The sequence below is a fragment of the Triplophysa rosa genome, linkage group LG9, assembly GCF_024868665.1.
Source record: "Triplophysa rosa linkage group LG9, Trosa_1v2, whole genome shotgun sequence".
Taxonomy (NCBI): Eukaryota; Metazoa; Chordata; class Actinopteri; order Cypriniformes; family Nemacheilidae; genus Triplophysa; species Triplophysa rosa.
The window spans coordinates 18,046,883-18,066,290 of NC_079898.1; the positions used below are offsets into that span (position 1 = coordinate 18,046,883).

A 19,408-nucleotide genomic window follows, 5' to 3' on the forward strand; every position below is an offset into this window, starting at 1 on the left:
TTTTTCTGAATAAAGGATTCTTTTCGAAATGAATCGGTGTTTAGAACGATTGAAGAGCCGACAATGCTGCGAGTTGTTCATAAAGGCAAGTGCTTCGTTCTTTAAACAGACGTTTTGAACTGGCTTAAGCTAAACCCTGTCCGTGTAACCAGGCCTAAATAGTGTTTATAAGTCTTACTATGGGAAATATTAAAGTATACAACAGTATTTACTACAGTTTATCAAATGACTATAGTTACAAAATAAAATAGTATACAATAAATAAGTAAAAAAATTCATTAAAAAATTCGGACCGGGTTCTATTTTATGCGTTTTTCGCATCCGTCAAGCATTTTGAGTGGACTTTTATAACAATTCAGAGACACCGTACAAACAAGAGCCAAATACGAAAAACGCTTACGAAAATTTCGGACTGTATGTGCAAAGACCTTTAATCTGTGTTCTTGCTCTTTCCTTTCTTCACTTTGATTCACCCCTATGTATTAAGACAATTTTTCTAAATGTAAGTAATGTAAATATTTCATCTGTAAGTGGCTTTGGATAAAAGCATCTGCTAAATGTAAATGGTGAAAATTGCTATATGTACCCACAACAAAAATGTCTTCGTCTGAAATAAGATTCATGACAATAGCTTATCAGGAATTTATTTTGAGTTGCAAAATAATTAACAAATGCCCCTTCAAAGATTTAATGTGTGACCCTCTGAACATGTGCCACAACATTTTGGCTTGTTTGCATTGGAAGGCAGAGGACAATCAACAAAATTACTCGCAGCACAGAAAGTGAATCAACAGCAAAAGATATAGAACAAGAGTGGACGGCTCTGGGTAACTGGCTGTGCTATGAACCACCAAATTAAAACTGGGTCTGGCTGATTTCAAACAAATGTAAAAACGGTAAAAATTACAACAAACACCGTTACGTGGTTTAGGTCATCCCAAACTCGGTAGCCTGCAATATCCCGCTGCACATGTGGTTGCAGAACTCCTCATAACTCCTATGTATCGGCAGACGGAGAACTACGTCACATGTGTTAGCTTCTGGGAATTTACGGCCTATGTGTATAAAGATAATGACTGGCTGGTTCTTAAATCCCAGTGGGGGCAACTCCTCCAGCCCAGAAGCAAAGGCCAAGACCTCTTGAAGAGTAAGGTTTTTACTCTGGTCCACCTGCATTTGTCCATCTGTGGCAAATAATGTAAATATCTTGAAAATACTTTAAACTATGTATTTGATACACATGTGGTATTCGCTTATATTGACATCATACCTTCCACATCTAGCAAGAAGTCACGGAACCAGGCATAGGTTTTTATTTCATTGTGACTGCGGTTGCTTCCCTCCTCTGCAAACTGTGGGGTAAAGACATCAATGAGGTGCTTGGCAGTCAGTGGGTCCTCTTTGGCCAGGAACAGATACCGCAGATGCTTAGAATTTGCCTTCATTGCAGCATGCAAACCTAAACATCCAAGACCATCCACAAACCTACAATGTGTAACAATGAGACATTCTGCACAAACATTAGCAACAACTAAATACGTTTTTACCAAATATCTCATTTCACGTTCCCCTTCATTTATCTGCACAATTGCACAATGGATGCAATGTTTATTAAAAAGTAATTCGTCACTCAACTGTTCTATTGCAGCATTAAGTCGCCCCTCCAGGTAAAACTTGGCTGCACACTGGACAACTGTCTCTCTGTCTTCAAGAGTCCGACACTGGATGTTTAATGAGCCAAGGAGAGAAAGGCTGTTTGAAGCCTCTTCTAAAGCCTCCCTGGTTTCCTCAATGGTTATGGCATTTTGGATCTAAAAAATGATGTTATTAGTAACATATCAACTTATATTTTGGCAGAAACACTATATTAGCCAGAACTTGGCATCAGCATTAAAGTCCCCCTGTGGTGAAAATCTAGTTTTTAATGTTGTTTATATGTCTATGTGGTGTTTTTAATATGCGTTAATATAAACCATTTGCAAATTCATTTTAAACCGTTGCTAGGTATTTTCACCATAAAAATGCAGTTTACCAAAGACATTTTAAAAAAAACTTTTACATGTGCTATTTGATGAGTTTGAAGTAATACAATTGCATGCAGTGGGACTTTAACAAAAACACATGCCTTCTGCAGCTGGCATCTGAACCCTTCATCAACTATTTCTGTTAGGTCCACATCTTCTGTAGCCTCTCCCACAACCAGACTGAACAGTCGTGGGGCAAAGAAGTGGGGTGCAACACCACCATGGATCAAGCAAATACTGATCATTTTTCCGAGCGATTTGTAATACCCTTTTGAGAGAGCTGAAAAAGTTTAAAAATAGACAATTGGATTCACATTTTTAAAATTTAATTGTTAACAAATTTCTAACATGGGTTGGACCGTTGAATAAATGTCAACATAACTAAATGCTTACCATGGCTATCCAAGGCCAGTAACTTTGAATTATCTGGCCCTTCGAACAGACTCCTGCTCTGTATATCCTTCATCAGTAGACGACAAAATTCCCTTGTTGGGCCACCTTCATCCACTGCCCCTTCTGGGTTATTGCCAAGATCCATAAACACGACTCCCAGTGGCTTATTTGGGTCAAACAGCCGTCTAGAGAATGCACGTCGTGCAGAGCCATAAATGTCATCTCTACAGGCATTAATCATATTTGACGAGTAACGGTTCTCTGTATTAATTTTGTTGGTGAGCTCTGCGAGTATCTCTATGACATGCTGCCTGAAAGGGAGCAAGAAATGAATCAACTTTACTGAGTTATAACATTTTTGAGAAGATTGTAAGGTTGCAAGAAATCACTAGAAGTAAATTAAATCAGTAGGGAAGGTGGTGTTTACCTGTTGTAGTCTATTTGGTCAATATGGTCCTCCTCTGGCCTTTCCTCCATATAAGGTTCAGGATTTGTGACGTTCATAAGGATTTCCTGTATGTCAAATAGTGAATTACTTGCTTGGATTATGTGCAAGTAAGCAGAGATTTTGAAATCAAAAACGTTCATTATTACCTTTTAAGATAATGCTATGATTGTGCATAACACAGTATTAGCACTGCACACAACCAAAATAGGAATGCTTTTTTTTAACTCAAGCAAAGTAACACCACATAGAACTGAATTACATACTTTCACCTCCTCTCCTTCCAACCACTGAACAAATAATGTGCAAGGTATGGTCAAGTTGTGTTGTTCAAGGGTTCCAGTCATAGTGCTTGACAGCCGTGTGCCCGCACTTGGCATACTCAACCAGAATATTTCACTGGCCGAATCATCATTGCCAGCGTAATCCATAAGATTCTGTTTAAAAAAACAAAAACAGGTAACAGGAAACACATGCACACATGTAGCCTATACAGAGGTTAATGTACCGTGCCAGTCAAAAGTTTAGACACACTTTTCCATAAAAGATAACTTTTGAGTGGTATTGTCCTGCAAAATAGCAGAACTCCAGGTAACCAACTTTTTGGTGAACTTGAACCAATTGAGAAATAACATGCTTGTTAATATATGTGACCCTGGATCACAAAACCAGTCTTAAGTAGCACGGGAACATTTTTAGTAAAAGACAAAAATACATTGTGTGGGTCAAAATTATCGATTTTTCTTTTATGCCAAAAATCATTAGGATATTAAGTAAAGATCATGTTCCATGAAGATATTTTGTAAATTTCCTACCTTAAATGTATAAAAACTTTATTTTTGTGAGTGGATGGTCTGCCACAGTGCCCCTGATTAACAACTTCAAAGGCGATTTTCTCAATATTTTGATTTTTTTGCGCTCTCAGATTCCTGAGTTTTAAACGGTTGTATCTCAGCCAGATATTGTCCTATTCTAACAACTCGTACATCTATAGAAAGTTTATTTATTCAGCTTTCAGATTATGTACAAATCTCAATTTCGAGAAATTGACCCATAAGACTGGTTTTGTTGTCCAGGGTCACATATAGATCTGAGAATACAGTAGTAAGCACCTGCAATGAGTCTATAGGTAGGAACCGCCTTGACCTTCTGGAACCATCATGATATTTGAGCTGGATTGTGAAGCCATTAATAGGTTCAGGACAAAGACGGCTGCGTCTTTCCAGCAAGGCCTTGTGGAAACAGGACAACACAGCTTTGGTAATCATCAAAAAAAAAAATTGATGATGAGATTCAGAGCAACCACATAAACAAACTTTACTAAGTATGCACGCTTTTGTGGCCCGTAAGTAACTTCAGCTACGCATCTACAAAGAATAGTGTTCCTGCAGATTATTTCTGATAACAAGCAAAAGAAACCTAGAAGAACCGTTACTTGGCTAAACTTGTCTCTCCAATATTCTTTCCATTTAGACTGCGATACCAAGCTCAACCGCTAGATGTCAATGTCCCATATAGTTTCTTTAAATGCGACGAACCATTTAACAAATCGCTTATTTAATACAATTATTATACACTTAAATAAAAATATATATTAATATAAAGTAGATAACAAATAAATAAGTATTTTATTAGCCACTAGCCAGAGCAATAAACAAACAGACCGGAAGTTAACTTCGGGCCAGGCACGCGAGTCTGCTGAAACAGTCTATATACAGTCTAAAAATATGCCAATGGGTTGGAGAATGAGAGCTTTGTTGTTTCTAGACCCATCTGAACTTTGGCTGGACTGATTATGGGTTCCTGAGGTGGAAGTCAAAAAAGACTTAACTACCAGGTCAAATTTGTCATGATTTCAGTATTGCTGAGCCCAAACTAAACTAAAAACTTTTCTGTAAATTTCCTTGCCTCTTCTTCTATTAGATTTACATAAATTTGATGTAGGAAAAATCCAGCTCACTGAAAAATCCCACTGAAGGATCGAATGTACTTACATTCAATCTCCTCTCTTCCATCATCCTTGAATTTTCCTCTAAACGCTCCAAAGCCAACCGCTGTGCTTCCTAATAACAGAGATGTGCATTACAGTTATCTTAAAATACATTACATTACTGTAAACTTACAGCCCGACTATAAACCTAAGATGGCATACTGTCAATCCATTAAATATAACCTCTTCAGTCTCTTCTCTTAGAATAACACCGTGTCTATACCAGACGCTGCGCAATGCGACACACGGCTTGTAATAAAAAATGTTATTATAATGAGTTCTAATGCGTTCTATTGTTTCTTGTCGCGTCACGCCGCGTCCGGTGTAGACAGGGTGTAACAAATGGATTTGCGTTATTTTGGACTTGCCCGCTCCTGGTCCCTTTGCCGGTCTCTGTTGAGGGCCTCCATGTATTCTTCGTCCTGGCTTCTCCTTAGCTCTCGCGTCTGTTCTACAGTCTTTGTACCAAGACACACAACAAATTACATGGCAACTCGGACCCAAAATAAAGCACAGTGTGGCATTTCTGCACTGGATATACCCAAAGCAAACTGTAAAGATTAACTAATTGCTATACACACACACACACACACACACACACACACACACACACACACACACACATGCACACGCACAGCAGATGATACTCACTTCCCCTATCCGTTCACAAGATGACACCTCTGGATTCTGCCCTCTGCTCTCTGCCAGTTGTGCTCGCTTAAGTCAAAATACATAAAATCAAAAAAAGTACACCTAGTACAAATCTCCAGATAGAGCCTTGAACACCTGAGATAAAATTTAAACCCTTTCCATAAAAGCACTTGGTTCTAATTAACCTCAGCCAGTCTCCCTTGTGATTTGGAGGATTATCATCACTTCCTTTCTTTGCAATAATGACTGCTACAGATTTGTGATTCCAAATAGAGACAAATGTATCCAGAGCTCATCTTACCTCCACAAACATACAGTCTGAATCCTCATCACTGACATCATTTTGCAGCCGATGAGACAATCTGGTTGACCTAGTTCTAATTTGCTGTGGAATGTTTAATGTTATCCTTCCTGGTGATGGGGAGACATGTCTTTCTACTATGGGGGGCACCCGGTTGTTGTTAGATGACAGAGAGTCTGACAATCTCAGCCTCGTAGAGGGAGGGGGATTTGACATTTCAGGTGAAGGTGGATGGCTGTGCACGGTAACAGGAGTTTGTTCCTCACCCTGTGTGTATAGATGACAGGTTAGTAGAATTGCAAATTAATGTACAAATCCATCAATGTTCCACAAAAGGTATATTCATACGGACAAGATCAATACATCCAAAAATGTAGCAAATAAATAACGCTGTGTCTACACAAATTGGTTTACCTTGATTCTGACATAAACTGCAGACCTATTCAATTCAAGGCATTCTTTTATGTCACGTGGTGTGATGCCAGGCAAATTCAGGATGATGATGTTGTGGTGGGCATCCATCCGACAGAGCTCGATTGGCCTATCACCAAGGCTTGGGAAAACACGTCTTATTTCATTGACAAAGTCCTCCTCTGTCTGGTCCAAAGGCACATACAGACTAACAATACACTGGCTCTCTGTAATAAAAAAGATTTCTTGTGGCTCAGTGGTTAGAGCATGGCACTAGCAATGCCAAGGTCATGGGTTCTTTCCCAGGGGATTGCACATAGTTAGAAACAAATGTGTAGTACAATGCAATATAAATCGCTTTGGATAAAAGCGTCTGCCAAATGCACAAATGTAAATGTAAAATAAAGAAAAACCTTAAAAACACACAACACTTATGGCAAAGTCAAATGCTGATTGAAAAGTAGCCTATACATGTGGCTAGTTAACTATTTAAAACTGGTTAAAAGTTTTCTTCAACTTAAAAATAAAATTGACCAAAGATTCTTAAGGTTACCACCTCTTGAAAACATACAATTTCCCATCAATTAAACACTTACGTCGAGTAACTGGTCGATTGGTTCCCTCGTCTATGCATCCCAAGCGTATCCTTAATGTCCGCGGGGGATTGGTTACCCTCCTCCTCGGCCTTGGATTTGTCTCATTTCTGAACTCTCGCAACCTACAAGTACAAAAATTACACCACATTGGCCATTAGGAATAAATATATAGCTAACTTTAACGCAGTAACCTCACAGTTCGCTCACATGATTTAAGATTTCTTTTAGAGACATGTGCCTCGTCAATCGCCCGCCAAAAAAAAAAAGATTGCTATCCGCGGGAGCGCGCGCAGCATGTTTACGTTCAATCTTAATTGACATGAATAATGGCCAGGTCATACATAATAAGGCATCTGTCTAGCAAGTATCCTTACAACTACACATTAACGGCAAATTACCTTTCGATCAGACTGCCTTCTTGGTCTTCATTTGCCAGAGTTGCTTGTCCTATCAACCTATCGAAGTTAGCATTTATCTGAGATCGCAAACTTATAAGACGTGATCTGTACCTCTGATCTGACATGCTTTTTCTCGTACAACAGGTTGAGTGAGCGCTGCCGCTGATCTTCTTCCACGATCACTTAAAATACGGTAGAGCGGGAAACGCCCTCTTGGGGTGAAAATCAGCCACACAACCCCCATCCCCCCCAAATAAGCAGTAGCCACGTTTAAATGCAACCAAATAATTTTATAATCGGATTTATGGCTCAGTCGGCCTGAAAAGACTTCATGTTTTCATGATTGAATGGGGTGGTGTAGACAGAAAACAATCCGATCAGGAGGAAAAAAATATGGACGTAAACGCTTGAAATCGGATTTAAGAATACCTTGTGCACATGCGCAGTGCTGCGTATGTGTTATGTTTACGTCAAATATATAACAAAACACTAAACTCACCACAAGAGCACATGCGCATAATTAAGGTAATGGTGCACGCGCTGTATGTTCTGCCGGGATCGTGTGTGTTCTTTTATAACATTACAAAGCAAAGAGAGAACAATATTATTTTACAACTTCGTTTTAATTCAAAATTTTTAAATAAGGACTGTGAGCTAGTTTTTGTATTGTTTTGAATAGCCAGCGGACTGGATTTGTTACGCGAATCTGGCAACCCTGGCTGTGCGCTTGCGCAGAATTTTTGTTCGGAATACATTTCATGTACATGTAAACAAGTTTTTGAATCGTATTGCAACATTTAGGCGACATGTAAACAGCACTGAAATTATCTGCAATCAGATTGAATTCATTCGGATTGACAAAAATGGGTGCATGTAGCCACTGATCCTGTGTTCAGACGCTTCGGATTTGGGATACTTCCCACCACAACCCAGAATTTTTTTAACGGCGCTCATCCTAGGTTAATAAAAACGTTTAAATGTTAGTGAATCTAACTAATAACATTAGTGTTTTAATGTTACTAAATGCTTTTTTTGTGGAGGGAAATACCAAATTCGAGCTGTATGGAACGCGGCATAAATTTCAAGATCCAGCCTTAGTTTTTCCATTCATAGTTATTTAACTAGGTGGTTAAAAAACAGGCTATTAATATTTTTTTATTCATAATTATTGGTTATATTCTTTTTAATTTTGTACTCTGATTTTGCTGTAAATTAAGCAAATTGTTGGAGGCATTTTACCACACCTTGGTACAAATGACTTTTTTTTAAGTCTATGAAAACTCTGGACCATTCTCATATTATATTATTATTATATATTAAAACACAGAACTTACAATTATTGTTAAAAAAAAATGTGAAACAAACTACACTACTTACCAGTGTCTAAGGGTGAACCACAGACTGCAGGAACATAATGGTCATCTGAAGAAAGTCAACACCCATGCTATCCCTGGAGACATCCAGAGGATCCACCAAGCTTTGGAGTTGATGAACATGACCTTCATTAAGATCGAGCAGACTTTCAGGCACATGAATGTCCTCTCTCCATAAAGGCTCAGCATTATGGTACTCAGGCGTATCCCTTTCTTGTGCCATTGGTGGATCTGGCCCCTGTGGTAGAACACCACCTTGAAGTTCTGGGGTAGTGAATGGTCCTTCAAATACACCCTGAATGGCTCTCAAGGGTCTGTTCTGTAACCGCAGGCATGCTCTGACAAACAGCTGTACTGGAGTGCTAAATCTCTCTGTGCGCAGTCCATGATTATTCCAGCGATGACAGAAAACTCTGAGATCCCGATTTATTCTTGGAAGATACACATAGTGCAAAGCCCATATATGTAGTTCATTGGCAGGATCAATGATGCTTTCTGACTCCAGGAATGTAAAGAGGTCATGGTAAACACTGATAATGCCAGACCAAAGATCACGCCAAAACCTCTCGATCCTTTGGTTGTGTGTACTCTGACCTCTGAGAACACTCCTGGTGCGCATTCCATGGAAGACGTTCATGAAGAGGCACACATCAACGTTCTCTCCACCATAATCACAACGCACTTGTGACGGCACACCATACCGGGTGACTGCTGTGTTGAAATGTTGCATGACTGTACAACTGCGATTGTTGTTGGATGCAACAAGGAAAACCACAAGCCGACTGTAGCCATCAATTGCTCCATGAATAACAATACGCCACCTTTAAAAGCAACATATATATTTTTAATTACCAAGCAGTTTTTTCTCTAGTTTATCATGAATATGAAGGAAGATTACATAATTGATAACATGGCTACATACACAACCAGTTTTTTAAACAAACATCAAATGCATCCATCTAATATCAGCCCCACTCAATAATTGCATCCATCTTCTATGTAGCTAATAAATAAACATGATTTTACAACCATTTATACATACATAATGGTTAAAACAACAAATAAATACACATAATCCCCTGTATCCACCACACTTGGTACAACCCTCTTCTCATGATACTTCACATATACACTATATATAAAGATTTAAAATCATAAACGGGTCTTTTGATTGTTCCCTTCATGATGGCCGCCACCAGGGTCCTGTACCATGAAGCCATTTAAGGTGGTTAGCCAGTTTGAACCAAACCTGGATTTCAGGTACCATGAAAGTAACTAAGATTTAATCTGTGTTTATCACTATGGTAAATTATGCTGTATGGCTATCATGCACCTAAACAATACAGTACATATTAAAATGTTTCTTTAAAAAAGTGTGACTAGCAGATGTCAAGAAAATTAATCATTACCTTATGAGTTTATGATAACCATCCAGGTGCCAAAGAGAGTTTGGGCCAGCTACACGGTATGTTCTGCGATGCAGTCTTTGTGACGTAGCTCTCAAAACTGCTGCATCTGGATTGGTTCGAAACAAACGCAAGGACACATACTAGTAAGGATGCCTCCTGCCTAGAGAAGTCCTTCTAAAGTAGATGTTTAGATTCCTCTTCGACATTAAACGCTAGAATGAGACGGTCTAGTAAGAGCGCATGGCAACATCATTACTGTTTCCGCCTCCGCAGTTACTTTAAAGAGAGAAGTCATGTGTGACCACAGAAAAATAAATAAAATCATAGAAAGAGCATCTCCTATTGTTCATTTTATTTTCAATCGTGCATAATAATGTTGTGCATAACAATGCAACAGTTCATTTTTAGCTCATGCTAGCTCAGGTCCATTAAATAATATTAACAGATACAACTTTTCATTTTAATAATGTCATGTACCATATTATAAATCATTATACATATTTAATTACTCATTTTCTAAATTTTTTGTCTTTTATTACATAAAAATTATGTGAAGAAAGTGCTGACTGGATTCTCGCGATGTTCTTTGGGAGCGTGTGCAAAGGATTGTGGGTGATTTCAGGCAGCGAAGGATACAGTTGTTGTATCCTGCAAAACAGCCTGAACGAAGGACACAAAGTGAAAGCTTCCTTCCAAGCATACTTCTGTTTGAGATGTCCTTCGGTGGCACTTGATGACGTGGCAGCCGAGATTTGCAACCTGCCCAGGACGCGTCCTTGCGTTTGAGAATCACCCGTAGTGTAACATGTAAAACGGGAACATGAAAGGTATATTCTTAAAGCAACTCATGTAAACACCTTAATCGTAATATTAGCTTACTCAGAATAAGGGAAATAATTCGATTACTGATGTCCATGTAAACGTGGTCAGTGTCACTTAAGTCTCTTAAATGATATTTAATTAGGGCTGTCAAACGATTAATCGCGATTAATCGCATCCAGAATAGAACTTTGCGTTTACATAATATACAGTATGTCTGTGTACTGTGCATATTAATTTTGTATTCATAAACACAAAAACATACACATACTTGTATATATATATTTAGGAAATATTTAAATGTATTTATTTATATTTACCAATAACTGAAATTCTATATCAACGTTTATTAATTGTTATATTTAATATTTTTCTTAAAAATATGCATTGATGTGTATGTGTTCATAAATACAAAATGAATATGCACAGTACACCGACATACGTTAGGTAAACACAAACTTTTAATGATTAATCACGATTAATCATTTGACAGTCCTATATTTAATATATTTAAAGTATTACATTTGAAACCACCATAGCTAAACTTACTTTCAAGCTTTATTTTTAAAGATTTGTCTAAAATATTTTAGAAAAATGCATAGATACTTCAGAGGTTAAATTATTGATTAAGCTTTAATTTTTTGTGTTATTAGGTGTGTTGGTTTGCAAAACCATTCCTTTTGTCCAGACCACTGCTATAGTAACTGGTATTCTTACTATGACCTGTATTGCTGTGGAGAGATACCAGGGCATTGTGCATCCTCTGAAAATTAAAAGACAGTGCACCCCACAAAGAGCCTACAGAATGCTGGGTTAGATAACTTCTATATATTAAAGATTTATTTTCATATGGAGATTTAATCATTTGGCATGATTTGCATTTTGCTGCTTAATATAACAGTGATGTTTTCATCATGTTAGGGGTCGTCTGGATTGCAGCCATGACAGTTGGATCCCCAATGCTGTTTGTGCAACAACTGGAGGTATGCAAGATTTATTTACCCCTAATATTCAATTTGAACTTTCTCCTGTTGTGAATATCAATTTGAATCCAGTCACTGTATTGATGTACTGTGGATTATGTGGTTATAGTGTCTATTACCATAGTATGCCTGAGGATTTGCCCATGGGATTGACTGATTCTCCAAACATTTAGCTGCATGAAGCTCTAATGACGTTCTGGTCCAGAGAATATAACTAGCATAGCAATTTTGATGTATTCATGTATGCATATTATGCATATTCCTCAAACACACAACTGGTTTGTATGCTGCATCTGTCTACTCTCTTTCTCTGTGCACAGGTGAAATATGATTTCCTGTATGAGCACCAACATGTATGCTGTCAGGAACGCTGGAGCTCGAGTGCTCATAGGAAGCAGTATGCTACATTCATTCTAGTGTTCCTTTTCGTTCTACCCCTTGGAGCCATGCTGCTAATCTACACCAGAATAGGGATTACGCTCTGGATTTGCAAACAAGTAGGGGACTCCTCAGTCCTAAATACTATGAATCACAGGGAGGTCAGCAAAATATCCAGGTAACTATTCATGAACCATTTATTAGCATTTTCAATATTATCTGTCTCAGTATATACTAAATATGGATGACTTTGGTGCAAATGATTGTTACATTGCATCTCTTATTTGCTAAATGTCACTGCTAGTCAAACACTCAATCCTCTCTCCTCATTGGAACAGAAAGAAGCGACGGGCGATCAAGATGATGGTCACTATTGTTGTTTTGTTTACTGTCTGCTGGGCACCTTTTCATACAGTTCACATGCTGTTTGAATACAGTAAGCAAATACTTAAAGATATTTTAGTGTACACTACAGTCTGTGACTCCCTTCAACTGAATCAAACTTTATTGTTTCTAGGTTACCTGGGCAAGAAATATGATGAGATCACCGTCAATATTATTATTGCCGTCACACAGGCCATAGGGTTTTCAAATTCTTTCAACAATCCTATTATATATGCTTTCATGAATGAAAACTTTCAGAAAAACTGCATGTCCACCATTTCCCTCTGCATTAGGAGGTCCGGTCACCGCGTGGATGTGAACGACAAATCAAAGGTGTGCTTTTCAAAAACTCCCGGACAGGAAGAAGACATCTTTGTCATGCCCAGCATACATATAGTTGATCAGGTGGCATCTGCAAGGTCCAACACGCAGGCATCTCTATCCGTTCTGGAGGAGAGGATTTCTGCTGAGGACAGTACAATACATGCAAGATGTATTCGAGATTGATCTCATAATATTACATGAACTCAAAAGGCACAAAAACCATGGCAAACAATTAAATGTGTATGTTATTGATGAGTAAAATGATGCCCGCAAGTCCACATTTTCTGTATCTGGCAAGTATTTTGATCATTTTTAATAAACTCAACGTTCAAATACAACACTTTTATTATTGTTTGTGTGAGTCATTGTCCCATCAGAGTAAAATATTCTACAAGGCATGTGTGATAGTGCTCAAAATTATAGAAAAATTCTTTATAGAAATATATTTATTTACACATGTACCTATTCATTTAGTGCGTGTGTGTGTGTGTGATAGGCCTACAGTAATATCTTACCTCAAAGGGATGTTATGATACTAAAAATGACAAGAAAAACATTGGAGAAAATAAACTATGGAATAGTTTATTTTCTACAATATTGATGATACAGTTTACAGTAGTATTCCAGTCACTGTGCAGTGATGCATTAGAATTGTGGTAAAGTTACTGTAAGTAAAACAACAATACAATTACATAGGTAACTCATTCTGTAAGGAATACATAATGTATACATTACGAATGGAGTGTTGTCCTTTGAATTCTATGTCTAGGATTAGATGACAACCTTGCACGGGTGGCAGAGGAAAACTTCTCAATGAACAACAAGAACAAGAGATCTGTAACATGGTGATGGCAAATAATGCCATCACATTGAGACAGATCCTCTCTGCAATCCTACAAGACAATGCCATATTCCAAAATGTCAACTCTATAAGCATCTCCACAATAGACCGGATATTGAAGAAGCATCAGATGACAATGAAGCAAATTTACAGGGTACCATTTGAGAGGAACTCTGATAGAGTGAAAGAGCTGCACCAGTATGTACATGTAAGTCAGTTACTGGTTGTCCATCATTATAACCTTTTTACAATTAAGCAGTGGTTCCCAAACTTTTTTGGCTTCAGTACCCACTTAACCTGATTTGTGTAATCCAGGTATGAAAGTATTTGATTTATCTGACTTCAACATTTCGCCTAAAAACTGCAGCTTACTGTATGATGCAATTATCATTATAATCCTTATTTTGAAGAATATAACATACAATAAGAAAAGGGTCAAAGAGCTGCAATTAGTGTCTCCCATGTAAATCTATCTAATACTGTGGGTTTTACTGTAACATTTCAGTAAACCTAGTCATTGATGATTTCCCCCCTCCCCTTTCTACCAAATAACCCCTGTAGTACCTCTGCATAGGGGTACATGTACCCCAGGTTTTGGAACCACTGGAGTAGTGGCCAGTAGTATATTGAACTTGTGGATAACATAGAACATTCCCAAATAATTGTCTGTAACTGTAGTGTATGACTCTTCTGTATGACTGATTTGATGTTTTCTTTTTTTACGCTATTGTAGAGAATAATGGCATTGGAAGGAAACGAGACCCCTCACATCCTCGTGTTTGTGGATGAAGCTGGCTTCAACCTGGCCAAGGGCCGAAGACGTGGCCATAATATTATTGGCCACCGGGCCACGGTGGATGTCCCAGGCCAGCGAGGGGGCAATATAACTATGTGTGCTGCCATATCTGAGAATGGTGTGGCCACTCGCATCCCCAGTCTTGGCCCATACAATACACAGAAGCTCCTCATCTTCTTGGACCGCCTTCATTTTGATTTGATCCCTGAAAATGAGAGAGGTCTCATAGGGCCTCACCTACCACAATATGTCATTGTATGGGACAATGTGAATTTCCACCGTGGCCCGCTCATCAGGGCCTGGTTCACTACTCATCCAAGGATGGTCATGGTGTTCCTACCACCTTACTCTCCTTTCCTCAATCCTATTGAGGAGTATTTCTCCGCTTGGAGGTGGAGAGTGTATGAGAGCATCGGGCTCAAGATCAGAGGTCCCTGCTCCATGCAATGGACGCTGCGTGTGAGGATATTACAGGAGATCAGTGTAGGGGATGGTTGCGACATGCACGCCGTTTCTTCCCTCGTTGCATCGCAAGGGAGAATATACGCTGTGATGTGGACGAGAATCTGTGGCCAGAGAGACTGCAGCGTGTGGATGGCCAGGAGGGTGAGGACGGTGGCCAGGAGAGGGAGGGTGAGGACAGCGACCAGTGAAGAACTGTTAGTTGTGAAACGCCAGCTTTATTTACAGCACTGTAGGCTGCATATAATTTTCATTTTTTTTGTGTGTGTGTGTTTATATTACAGTACATTATGCTGTATACATTTTCTTTTTACTCTGATGTATGGAAGTTACTTTATGTGTGTGAATGATAATGGTTACAATTTCCTTGGCAGTATGAGTGCAATGTGTGATGTCAAACCTTGGAGGCTACTCTTACCCTAAAATCCTATTTCTTTTTTCTGTTTTATACACAATTGTATTCTGTTAGCTAGACAAAAAACAGTACAGTAACCATTGTCAATGAGGGATGTTTCAATGGTCCTCTGCCATATTGACAAAACATCTAAACATTTTGACTTGCAGTGCTTACACAATGCCAAAGGGATGAAGCATTTTGGGGGCACTGACTGTTTAAATGAGAAGGAAACTGTTTTGGGAGAGGTATGAGCTTTTGCAGGTGAACCATGGTGTTGTGCCGAACCATCCACGTTATTTTGGCAAAAGCACCAAGAGTGTTGAGAACGGCCGGTGTGTTTCAAGAAATGAGCCAAAGCAATTGAGAAGGATCTTTGCCATTTTCGTGGCACTGACTCTAAGGAATTTAGTTTTGAAGCATGAGTGAACAGTTTATGGAGAGATATTAGGTTTTGCAAGTGAGCTATAGTGTTGTGCTGAACTGTAAGACTGTTTTGCCAAATTATCTTAGAATTTTGAGGATGTAATTTCTGTTTCAAGAAATGAGCTAAACCAATGGAGAAAAACTGTAAGAGAACTAGATTATTCGAGATGGTGCACGACTGACACCTAGCTGTAGAAAACATTCCATGCCGTTTACAACATCCAGTAGTTATTTTGTTGTTTATGTTTACCATACGATTTACCTCGCTGACATAATGTAGTAGACAGGTGTAAGACTGCGATTTATACAAAAGTTAAAAGCACACATTTATTTTTATTTAATTTAAACCGAAAAGACCAGGTAAAGAAAATTAAATTGTTCAAGAATTACATAATGACATTTTACACAACAACTTTTTCCATAAATGTATTTTTAATTATAATAATAATAATATTTTCGTATAACAAAATGTATTTGTGAGTATGACAATTTTAACTTTTCGCTCAGGCGCTTCCTCTACTAGAACTCAGCTCAGGCATATTCTTGGGCAGCTACGGGTCCTTCTTCCTTTTCCTCGTCCCTGAGCGAGCCGACGCCAAGATGGTGAGTTCAGTGTAGACAAATGATTCCGAAAATCTTTTTTAATCTTCACCATCCAACAATTTTATATCGTTGTTGTCACCGTAAAACACACAATAGCTTTATTATAATCGACACATGGTTTTATTGAGACGAACGTACATGACATGAATGTATATTTACGGAGGTACGTTAAACCAAGCTGTCTCGGTTCGTAACATCGTGCTGCTGTCACGTAATTGGCAAAAAGTGAAAAACGTACATCATGCATTTGTCCCATCATTGCATTTGTACATAATGTATATTGGAAATATATATAACGTTACAGAAATCCACTGAAGAGGTCCCAATAATAGGCTTTGGTTTTAGAGAGCTAATACAGCTAACTGTTAAATGCTAACTTATCAAGCATATTCACACCTGTACGAGATGGGTTCGTATTTCTAGTGTATACAGATTAGTTTACCCTGTTTATTACTAATTACAGTTGCTTTGTGTATTAGAGTATGTTGAGGGTTCCTCCTGTCCTGGGTTGCCAAATAATGTTTCGGGATAAATGTTTAGAAGTTGAGCTACAGCCTAGCTCCTAACATAATTTACATGCTTGTCAATATTCATCTGAACCCCACAGTTTTGTTGACATGATTTGAGTTTGGATTTAAACTCAGCTCAATTTGCGATATTTTGAGAACGAATCACTACATCCATGAGAATTGTGTCTTTTTGCAGAATGACACCGTCACTGTCAGGACCAGAAAGTTTATGACAAACCGGCTGCTTCAGAGGAAGCAAATGGTAAGTGTGTGGCGAATAGCGGCTAGTTGAAGTTTACAGTGCTCCTCCACTTTTTAACATGCATTTGCTCTTCATGTTTTTGTTTTAGGTTTGTGATGTCCTGCATCCAGGCAGAGCAACAGTCCCAAAGACAGAGATCAGGGAAAAACTTGCAAAAATGTACAAAACCACCCCAGATGTGGTGTTCGTCTTCGGCTTCAAAACTCAGTTTGGCGGTGGCAAGACGACAGGGTTTGCCATGGTTTACGACTCGCTGGACTACGCCAAGAAAAATGAGCCCAAATACAGGCTGCAGAGGGTAGGCCGCTGACTGATCATTTTCTTTTTTAATCCTTTGACGACTTCCAGCACTAGCTAGTAATGCTATGGTAACCCTTACACATTCAAGTCTATGGCACAGTGGTGTTGTACAATGCTTGACTTGGCATATAATGCTTCTTTTTAGCATGGTCTGTATGAAAGGAAAAAGACATCCAGAAAACAGCGCAAGGAACGCAAGAACAGAATGAAGAAAGTTAGAGGAATCAAGAAAGCCTCTGTTGGTGCTTCTGGCAAGAAGGTAATGTTTGCTAGAAATCAGTTTCTGCCTCAGGCCCATTTATTGTTTTGGCTGTCCATGGATCTTTTGTTTTACACACTGCTGTGATTTTAATATATAATTTGTCATCTTTCTCCTGTTGTCAAATGTACATCTGGATTGTAGAAGGTAAATTCTTTCACAAGTAGACTAACTGCTGTGGAAGGAGAGTCTGGAATGATCTATAAAGTTAACTCCAACCATCTAGTTGCAATGTTGATTGCTAATGCAATTGACCATTATATTGTTGTGTGCTATAGCTATATATATATATATATATATATATATAGCTTGATTAGAAGTAATTCAACTAATAGTGAAATGCTGGACCACGTAGTAATCCAGTAGATCTAATTTATAATCCTGGTACTGTCCCGTAGACTTTACGGAGTATGTTTTACATTCCCAGCATGTACTTCTGTATTACAGAGAGCAGTTTTATATTTTATAGTTCAAAGATCTCGTTTGCTTTCTTTTGCCCTCTTCTGCCTCCCTCTGATGTTTACAGAAGTGAGAGAAATGAGGTTTCAGGAGAAGGTAGAGTGGAAATCGGCATGGTGTGCTGATGTGATCCACTTTTACCGGTTACTAAAAGAAGTGCTTTGCATGTTAAACCCCAATGCTTTGCCTTACTTGCAGATATTTGCAAAGAAACTTGGATTTCTAACTTGGATGAAAGATCAGCTTTCTTGTGTAGAACTTCTATTGTTCTATTTATTGGTCCATTATAAACCGCTACTAATTTATAGCATGCTGTGTGGTTCGCATTCACTTGTTTGAGATGAAGTAGCCACTATACTGCTTATCTGCAAGTGTGACAGTCCCCACTGGAATATTCAGAACAGTCTGTTCCTTACCCTGCTGAGTAATTGAAGTGTGCGTTTGAGATCAAGTTTGTGTAGATAGGTGCGTATGTGTGTAAAAGTTCTCCTGTAGTTTGGTATGCTGTGATGTGTAATGTAATTCTCACAAATCCTCCTTTCTTTGCTCTTACAGTAAGACCTTCGGGGAAGACCATCAGCCTGAAAATGTTCTTGTACATCGTCAACGAATAAATTCTTTAAAAAATGGATAAAGGTCTTTTTTTGCTTGAATTTCTTACATTAGCTGTTCTGTCTTCACACACTGAAAGACGATAGTTCTGTGGATTTTCCAGCACACTTTAACTGCATCTCACAATGTCTTCCTGGTTGTGTGCTATATTAACTAAGTGTTAATTGCTCACACAATATAATTATACAATACTATAATTTAGGCTTTTTTTAAGTGTCATGTTTTAGTGGCTAGCTAGTGATAGTCTACTGAATACTAGGCCAAAATAGAAAATGTGTTCTGATTTAGCAGTGTTTTAATGTGTGAAGATCTTTATAGGTTGTCTTGGACTAACATCGGCGCAAAATCAATGGTTGGCCAATGTTTCTTCTTGAAGTCACCAAGTTCATCTTGTGTTAATGAAGCACTTGCAGTCTTTTATTATTGCACACATTTATTTAATACCCTTTATTTCACATTTGCCGGTCATGTCTGTTTTTCTGCCCATGTCATTAATTTGCAAAAGATGTCCCATGACTGTTCAAGGTCTGACTCCTAATGGAAAACTGAAAAAAAATGGCTGGACGGTGTTGTGCAAATGATGTCTTCAGGGCTCCGTATGTAACA

At 38.4% G+C, this 19,408-nt stretch overlaps 3 protein-coding genes across 10 annotated transcripts in view; 2 read left to right on the forward strand and 1 right to left on the reverse strand.

Moving 5' to 3' along the window:
- qrfpra (pyroglutamylated RFamide peptide receptor a) overlaps nucleotides 1–13,219 on the forward strand; it is a 31,789-nt gene extending 18,570 nt beyond the window's left edge. The window contains exons 2-8 of one of the 6 annotated variants that reach the window (XM_057343000.1): nucleotides 10,548–10,818; nucleotides 11,464–11,622; nucleotides 11,732–11,793; nucleotides 12,114–12,349; nucleotides 12,510–12,607; nucleotides 12,689–12,755; nucleotides 12,849–13,219. In XM_057343000.1, the coding sequence (XP_057198983.1) occupies nucleotides 10,812–10,818; nucleotides 11,464–11,622; nucleotides 11,732–11,793; nucleotides 12,114–12,349; nucleotides 12,510–12,607; nucleotides 12,689–12,755; nucleotides 12,849–13,062 (843 nt within the window). In that variant the 5' untranslated portion in view covers nucleotides 10,548–10,811 and the 3' untranslated portion in view covers nucleotides 13,063–13,219. Of the gene's footprint in view, nucleotides 1–10,030; nucleotides 10,135–10,547; nucleotides 10,819–11,463; nucleotides 11,623–11,731; nucleotides 11,794–12,113; nucleotides 12,350–12,509; nucleotides 12,608–12,688 lie in introns of those variants that run through there. The other 5 variants (XM_057342997.1, XM_057342995.1, XM_057342996.1 and 2 more) reach the window with 5 other exon arrangements.
- On the reverse strand, nucleotides 12–10,458 carry LOC130559739 (G2/M phase-specific E3 ubiquitin-protein ligase-like). 2 transcript variants are annotated; one of them, XM_057342993.1, is made up of 16 exons: nucleotides 9,992–10,452; nucleotides 8,587–9,403; nucleotides 6,812–6,933; nucleotides 6,219–6,442; nucleotides 5,805–6,071; nucleotides 5,504–5,569; nucleotides 5,221–5,310; nucleotides 4,857–4,925; nucleotides 3,975–4,094; nucleotides 3,129–3,299; nucleotides 2,845–2,930; nucleotides 2,418–2,728; nucleotides 2,126–2,304; nucleotides 1,636–1,811; nucleotides 1,271–1,485; nucleotides 12–1,184 (listed from the first exon to the last, which is right to left on the reverse strand). In XM_057342993.1, exons 4-16 carry the CDS (start codon nucleotides 6,324–6,326, stop codon nucleotides 928–930), a joined length of 2,115 nt encoding a protein of 704 aa, XP_057198976.1. In that variant the 5' UTR covers nucleotides 6,327–6,442; nucleotides 6,812–6,933; nucleotides 8,587–9,403; nucleotides 9,992–10,452; the 3' UTR covers nucleotides 12–927. The 2 variants fall into 2 exon arrangements, with proteins under 2 accessions (XP_057198976.1, XP_057198977.1); XM_057342994.1 differs by having other exon boundaries at nucleotides 1,071–1,184; nucleotides 1,271–1,352; nucleotides 9,992–10,458.
- Nucleotides 13,220–14,822: 1,603 nt separating the features above from the next.
- On the forward strand, nucleotides 14,823–18,825 carry rps24 (ribosomal protein S24). 2 transcript variants are annotated; one of them, XM_057343002.1, is made up of 7 exons: nucleotides 14,823–15,149; nucleotides 16,306–16,401; nucleotides 17,107–17,172; nucleotides 17,261–17,470; nucleotides 17,618–17,731; nucleotides 18,258–18,286; nucleotides 18,746–18,825. In XM_057343002.1, exons 1-6 carry the CDS (start codon nucleotides 14,838–14,840, stop codon nucleotides 18,261–18,263), a joined length of 804 nt encoding a protein of 267 aa, XP_057198985.1. In that variant the 5' UTR covers nucleotides 14,823–14,837; the 3' UTR covers nucleotides 18,264–18,286; nucleotides 18,746–18,825. The 2 variants fall into 2 exon arrangements, with proteins under 2 accessions (XP_057198985.1, XP_057198986.1); XM_057343003.1 differs by lacking the exon at nucleotides 18,258–18,286.
- The last annotated feature ends 583 nt before the right edge of the window (nucleotides 18,826–19,408 follow it).